The sequence below is a fragment of the Miniopterus schreibersii genome, assembly GCF_964146895.1.
Source record: "Miniopterus schreibersii genome assembly, chromosome: 13".
Taxonomy (NCBI): Eukaryota; Metazoa; Chordata; class Mammalia; order Chiroptera; family Miniopteridae; genus Miniopterus; species Miniopterus schreibersii.
Window position 1 is genome coordinate 50995035 of NC_138113.1, and position 7676 is coordinate 51002710.

Genomic DNA, 7676 nt, shown 5'->3' on the forward strand with positions numbered 1-7676 from the left:
GGCGGGCGTGTGGAGAGAGGGACGGTGTCCATACGGTGCAGGGAGCAGCTTCACAGACCACGGTGGCTTCGTGAGCCTGGAATCAAGTCTGGTGTCCACAGGATCCTCCAGAGTGAGTAGGCCTGGGAGTGCACTGGATCCTGACTCAGACACCAGGCAGACCAGAGAAACCACAGCGGGCAGCTCTCAGTCCACACTCTCAACACCCACTGCCCAAGGCCCCAGGCCAGAAGCTGCCCCAGGGGAGCAGAGAGCCTCCATGCCCTCTGCAATCAGGGCTGCTGTGACAGGACTGGAGCCCCTTCCTAACGGTGCCAGGGAAAGGTGGAAACGACTGGAGAAAGCCACCAGGCCAGTAAGGCCTCCCTTCACCCATCCTCACCCTGACTGCACCGTTTTGTCCAAACACAGACACCTGCGCGGAGTGAGTCTCTGGGTCCCTGTGATGGAAAGTTTGCAGAACTAGCCACAGGCCTCCTGCCTCACACCCACACCATCTGCAAAGAAACGGCCCGCTTCTCCCATGAAGAGGGAAATCTGTTTTCCCACCTCTCAGATCCAGGCTGGCCTTGTCACCTGCTGTGGCCAACAGGATGCAGTGGAAGCAAAGTACCAGTCCCGGGACTGGGTCTGTATTAACCACATTGTCTGGTTTTTGTGTCTGATGTCTTGGCATCTGGGGCGTTGTGGACTCAGGCCAGCCAATTGCTAGAGCTATCAGACAACTGAACACTCTCCCTGCCTCCAGCACACCTTTTACATGCAAACCAGCCCATCCAGAGCCCAATCCGCCTGCCTTTGTTGCCCTTATATTACTGAGACACCGACACCAACACCCGGCGCCCACCCCCCACCCACCGCAGTCCACCCTCTCCAACAGCCCAGGTCAGGCCCAGACAACTAGGGCAGCCCCACACTGGGACCCTGCTAAAATTAGTCCAACTAGCCAAGCACAACCTAGTTAGCCCCCTTACCCTGTCTCACCCCTTCCTTCCCTCAAAACCCTGACCTTCCCAAAGTTTCCCTCCCTCTCTCTGCCTGCTTCCAGCCTGTGGCCCCATTGCAGCCTGGCTGCCCCCTCCTCCTAGCAACTGTGAGTAACAAACTGCTTTTTCAATGACAGGCGTCTCCTGATCTGTTGGCCTCACCACACCTAGATAAAACCTAAATCCCAGGTCTGTTTTAGGACAGGGTCTCAAGAGGTCTGGCGCATTCTGCTGGGTCTTGCCCCCTGCACCTGAAAGCCGGGACTGGCCTGCTGGAGGCCGAGAGGTAGGTTAGAGCAGAGCCCACATGAGCCAGACTAGACCCACCAACCCCAGCCAACCTGGTGGCGGTGCACAGACCATGAGGAGCCCCGTCCAGAGCAGCTGAGTCTGCAGTGGACCAGCAGACCCGCCTGCCTGAGCTCAGCTCAAACTAGCCCAGTGTGCCAACTCCGGACCCGAGCAGCTCTTCCAAAACCAAAGGCAGGGTCCTTGTCTGTTTTGTTTCTAGCACCTAAGCCATTGCTGTCACCGGATACTGTATTTGTTTTATGAATCACCCCCATTTTTTATCTGGAGGGTTCACCTGGCCCTTACTGCTTTAGCTCACCGCCACGAGTAAAATACAGGGTCTGGGGTATGAGAATCCCCACTGCAGGGCTGCAAATGCTCCCGGTGCTGCGCCCACCCCCGGCAGATACCCCTACTCAATCCCGGCGGCCTTCATGCTGCGCTCTAAAGTGAACGCCCATCTCCACCAAGACGCCAGGCCACCCACCCAAATCAGTAGTTAAACCCAAGATGAGCTGACCGCACCCGGCTGGGAACGAACATGCTTGGGTTTCATCTGTCCAGCTCAGGACTCTGCACTATCTAGACAACACGCCTTCCCCCTTCTAGGCCACGCCTTTGTGCTTTTGAACTATTCTCGGGAAAATGTCTTAATCCGCCATGGTAAGGCCTTCCCAAACACTTCCCTGAACCTTTACAGCAGCCAGCAGAGGCACCACTATCCCCACACCGGAGATGGGGACTGATCTGCCCAAGAAAGTGGCAGCTGAATCCTCATGCGGGGAGGAGGCAGAGGAAGGCGGTGAGAGAAGGCTGTGGGCGCCCACTGCCCCCCTGCCTGGGGGTTGGGGGGGTAGAGACCGGTTCCTTGTACTGAGAACAAAGGAGATGAAAGCCCATTAGATTTCTATGTACTAGGAATAGATCAGTGGAAATAAAACAGTTTTAAAACATCCCATTTTTAAAAGCTACAAAAATAAAATATTTAGATATAAATCTAACAAAGCATGCTTATGTTGAAACAAAAAAAAATGCTGATGGAAAAAATCAAAGCTCTAAATAAATGGAAAAATAGATTACGTTCACAGATTGAAAGACTTGATATTGTTAAAACGAAAATCTGCCCCTAATTGTTTGACAGATTTAGTGCAATTCCAATCAAAGTTCCAGTAGGGTTTTTTGTAGGTATAGACAAGCTGATTCTAAAATTTTAGTGGAAAGGCAAAGAAACTAGAAGAGCCAAAACAATTTTGAAAAAGAATAATAAAATCTTAAAATCTACCCGATTTTAAGTCTCCCTATAAAGTTACAGGAATCAAGATAGTGTATGAGGAATTGATTTTTGACAAAGCTGCTGAGGCAATTCAATGGCAGTTCAAGAATCTTTTCAACAAATGGTGTTGGTACAATTAGAAAGGTACATACAAAAAGTGACTTTCAACGTAAACTTCATACTTTATACAAAAATTAACTCGAAATGGTCATAGATATAAATGTAAAAATGCAAAATTATTACAAACGTAGAAGGAAATTTTCATGACCTAGAGTTTCATGGCAGAGTTCTTAGACTTGACACCAAAAGCATGATCCATAAAAATAAAAAATTGATTAACTGGACTTCATCAAAATGTAAAACCTTTGCTCTGGGAAAGACACTGAGACAAACTACCGACTGGGAGAAAACACTTGCAATTCCCGTATCTGAAGAAGGACTTGTACTTAGAATATACTTAATAAGAAAACAACCCATTTTTAAATTGGGCAGAAGGCTTGAGCAGACACCTCATCCAAAAGACTACTCATGTGACAAACAAGCGCAGGAAAAGCTCCCCAAAGTAAGTAGTCCTTGGGGAAATGGAAATCCAAACCACAACGAGCTACCCCTTCTAGAATGACCTGGGAGCAAACAAACCAAACAGTATTTAGTGCTGGCGAGGATGCAGAGTAACCAGATCTTTATACACTGCTGGTGGGCACGTTAAATGATACAACTAATAGGGAAGTCAGTGTGGCAGTTTCTTCCAAAGTTAAGCACACACTTACCATGTGACTCAACAATCCCATTCCTAGATTTTACCCAAGAGAAATGACCAAGGGCTGCGTGGGACTGTTCATAGCAGCTCTATTCATAATCACCCCAAACTGGAACCGTCACCATGCTGTTGTTCAGTTTAGTGGGGACACTGATCGACAAGCTGTGTGCGTCCACTGTGTGCTGGTCCTCTGTAAAGTGACTCAGGACAGATGTGCTGACAGGAAGGATATAAGTGGGAAGCCATGGAGGACCACCGAATGAGACTGTCCATCCCCACGAGATCACTGCTGCAGACCCTTGCAGAGGTAGCCTCCCACTACCCTGTAACATGCATGCGCGCACACACATGCAAAGACGCAGCACAGATATGCACGTGCACACACGTGCACTATCACACATACAACCAAGCATTCACACAGACACAAAGAGACACACAGCTGTGCACACACAGCTGCAGACATCTACACACATACACACACTGCATCTCCCTTGGGATGTCACCTAATACAATAAAGTGAGCACACACTGGGAAACAGGCACCCTAGGCAGGGCTGTGGGCCACTGTCAGGAGCTCCAGTGCCTGTCCCTAGGGGTCCTTGGGTTGCAAGCCATTCTCCAAACACTTGCTGAGTCTCCACCAGCCAACAGGTCTAGCTCATGGCTCACTCCGTGTTCAGATGAGGTGAACTCCAGGTACACAAGTCACCTCACGTCCTCATGAGTCCAACCCTTTGTCCACTCAAATTTTTCTGCCCTCGACCCCTTCCTAGGTCCACAGCTTTTAATGCTGAAAGTTTGAGTTCCCCTGGATTTCAGGCATCTGCTTGATTAAAACCACTAGAGACAATTTTTTTAATACTGATACCTAAGCCCCAACCCAAAGCAACTGAGTCAAAATCTCTGGGTGAGGCAGGCATCAGGATTCTAGAAGGTCTCAGGTGACGTGACGTGCAGCCAGGGTCTGCCCAGAGGCTGCCCAGCCGCAATCCTGCTCACACCACCACCAGCCTGCCCCAGCTCCATTCATTCCACTGAGCTCCCACTGGGTGCTGGTCCCTGCCCCTGTAGTGGGGAAGACAGACAATAACTCCGAGCCTATCACAATCAATCATTATAAACGTCACCAGCCCTGCAGAGGCTGACAATGAAAACACAAGGGCAGGGAGGGACCTGTTTGGAGTGGGGTTGGGGAGGCCTCTGTGAAGAGGGCTTGTTCCCACAGCGACCGGGAATGGGAAGGAGCCAGGTGGAGTGTTCCTGAGGCCTCCTTTATGGTTTACCCCTCAGGCTTCCCCAGGCAGGAGCTGAGCAAGACCCCCAATCGCACAGAATTTTTAAACCAACTTCTGTGGGCAAGCTCCTTGCTCCTTTCCCCCTCCCAAAGCCCAGTGAGTGGGACAGAAGTTCTTGTAGGTAAAGAAACAAAGGCTTAGAGGGTAAGGACTTTGAGAAAGTCTTGAAGTGACCGGACGGGGATTGGGCTAGATCTCCCAGGAACAGACACAACCTCTAAGAAAGGCCAGGTCTCACCTGTTTTCCAGGTAACCTGGAGAGATAGCGAGAGCCCCCATAATATCAGATTATGGCAGACAGGGCTCCCAGCATCTCCCCGCACATCCTGTCCAACTGACCCTGCATTGGCCCTGGCCTGGGGACACACCTCCCTGTGCTTCTGGCCTTGGGCTCTAGGCTCTGCTGGGTGGGTCCACGTTAGGCTGCTGCTGCCTGGTAGCTGACAGCTTCCTGCAGGCCTGCTGCCCACTTCTGCAGTAACGCCACCCAGGTCTGAACTGAGCGCTCCCTGACTGGACCCTGCTCCCCGGGGGGCTTCCAGGCAGCCATGGGGGTGCCCACCTGGGTCAGGAATTGAGTGCAGGCAAGAGTGTCTGTGGGGAAGGGGAAAGGCCGGGAGCCCAAGGAGGGAAACTACCTCTACTCCACTCCTTCTGGCTGTGTGACCTTGCATTAGTCACAGTCTCCCTGGGCCTCACCCCCTCAAGGCGCTGCTCTGGCAGATGTTTAGCAGAGACTGTGCAGTCATCAGGGTGCAGCGGGCATGGTCAGGCTTTCTTCTCTCCTTAGGGTTACTGCTGTGGGCAGTACTGTTGGGGCACAGGCTGTGCACCCTCGAAGCAGATCAGGGGGAGGGGCTCCGGCACCAGAGCTCAGCTGGCGGTGCAGGCTTGCTTTTTTTTTTTTTTAAATATCTTTATTGATTTCAGAGAGAGGAAAGGAGAGGGAGAGAGAGAGATAGAAACATCAATGATGACAGAGTCACTGATCAAGCCCGCAACCCGGGCATGTGCCCTGACCGGGAATCGAACCCCCATCGTCTGGATCCTAGGTCAACGCTCAACAGCTGAGCCACGCCTGGCCGGGCAGGACGCATTTTTATCTGGACAGATGTGCTGTCAAGAAGGGGCTTTTTCTTCTTACTTTTTTTTGCAATTAAATTTATTGGGGTGACATTGGTTAATAACACTATATAAGTTGCAGGTGCACAATCCTCCAATACATCTGTATATTGCATTGTGCGGATTCTCAGTTTTACTCACCAGTTGTTACTGGTTAATATAAAAGTGAGTCTGCTCAAATAAATACACCCAGGGAGGCTCCAGCGCATACAAACGGAAGGAGGGACAGTGAGGAGCGAGCGGGCTCGGGCGGGAAAGGACACGCAGCCCGAACCCGGCCCGCGGGGAAGCGCCCGGGAACGTGGGAAAGTCGGCGGCGACGGCGCGGTGATGGAAGCGACGGAGTTAAAACTGGAGATGGGAAGTGGGGGGGCGGGGACACCGACCCGGCTGGTAACCAGCACCTCTGGGGGGGGACCCAGCAGAGACCACCGTCTCAAAACCCAGGGAAACGTTCCCCAACCCCGACGCCGCGGAGCCCCTGTGGCGCGTGGCCCCGGCGAACGCACCTCGCGGGGACCAACGGGCCCGAGCGCGGCCCGCGGCGCGTCTGGAGGGACCGGCGGGGCCTGGCGCCCCTCTCCGAAAACGGGACCCAGCCCCGCAGCGCTCCAAGCCCCCCCCCCCGCCCACGCCTCCAACGGAGCGTGGCCCAGGTCCCGCGCGCCGGCCTGGAGGGGGGGGACCCTGAGCTGGGCACTGACCTGGGCACCGAGCTGCGCGGGGCCGCCCACCGCCAGCAGCAGCAGCAGCAGCATGAGGGGCGCGCGGGGGCCGGGGGACCGCATCTCGCCGGTCCGGACCTCTCCGCCTGGGGGGAAACAGCGCTGTCCCGCCGCCGCCGAATGTGTCCAGCCGGTGCCGAGGGTGTCCAGCCGATGCCCAAAGTGTCCAGCCCACAGGGTCAGGGAGGTGGGAGCGCAGCCGGCCGCGCCGGAGAGGAGGGGAGGGGAGCGCAGTTCTGCGGGTGCGCCCCGCCTGGGGCGCCTGCGGCCACCAGCGTCCATGGTCCAGCTTTGGGGGGGGGGAGGGTGGTGGGAGGGAGGCTCCAGCCCCCAGGCCGGGAAAGAGGAGGGGCCGCCCGGCCAGGAATGCGCCTGGAGCGCGCCCAGCCCGGGCCCCGGAGGCGGCGCGACGCCAGGACGCGGAAGGTGGGGCGTCCGCAGGCACCCCCCCCCCCTTCGAGGAAGGCGGCGGGGTCCGCACACGAGCACTAGGCCTCCTTCCCAGCCCTGGAGACTGAAGCTGGCACCCCTTCCCCCCCCTCCCAGGCTGCAAGCGGCACAGTGCGCCCCCACCCGGGTCTGTGCACGGGCGCTGCGCTCCACCGCGGCGGGGCTGGGAGACGGGCTGCACGAACTCGACAGGGGCCGACCGAGCTCTCCGTCCGAGTAGACTAGTGTCCTAAATCATTCTGTTGGGATCCAGGGACCTCATGCAAGGGGACTAGGAATCTACAGCCCCCACCACCCAGAGGGAAGGGGAAACAATCTAAAATGGAGGCGAGTTGTGGGGACACTGGTCGCTTTGCTGCAACTGGTGGGAAATAGCGCTGGGCAGGGCAGACGTGAGCTGCCTGAAGTCCCCTGCACCCGGGGTCTGTAGAGGAACCAGATGGTCTCCCCGCACTCCTGGAAAACATTATCTAAGTTCTTACTGAAAAATGTTTTCAGAGGCAACGCTGCAGATGGCACGGTGCACACCGTGTGTGCCAAGCCTCAAATCGAGTCCTTTCCCCGCACCTCCCTTAGCAAAGCCCATTCAGCTCAGCAGGCTGCAGCCTCAGAGCAGGAGCTATTTTCCTTGGAAGGCAGAAGGGGTTTGGGAGTCGTCTGGGAAGCTGGGGCAGGGGGTAGGCGGCCACCTGAGTGTTCATTACCCAGAAAAGCCCATGGTGCCTCTCTGGCCGCCTTCCTGCCAGAGGAAGTGGAGTGGCCCCTGTAAGTGCAC

At 55.0% G+C, this 7676-nt stretch overlaps 1 protein-coding gene across 2 annotated transcripts in view; it reads right to left on the reverse strand.

Moving 5' to 3' along the window:
* The window catches only part of FBLN7 (fibulin 7), a 37975-nt gene extending 31021 nt beyond the window's left edge, over nt 1–6954 (reverse strand). The window contains exon 1 of one of the 2 annotated variants that reach the window (XM_081156815.1): nt 6431–6954. In XM_081156815.1, coding sequence (XP_081012941.1) covers nt 6431–6733 — 303 coding nt within the window. In that variant the 5' untranslated portion in view covers nt 6734–6954. The remainder of the gene's footprint in view (nt 1–6430) is intronic. The other variant, XM_081156816.1, reaches the window with a different exon arrangement.
* Between the last annotated feature and the right edge of the window lie 722 nt (nt 6955–7676).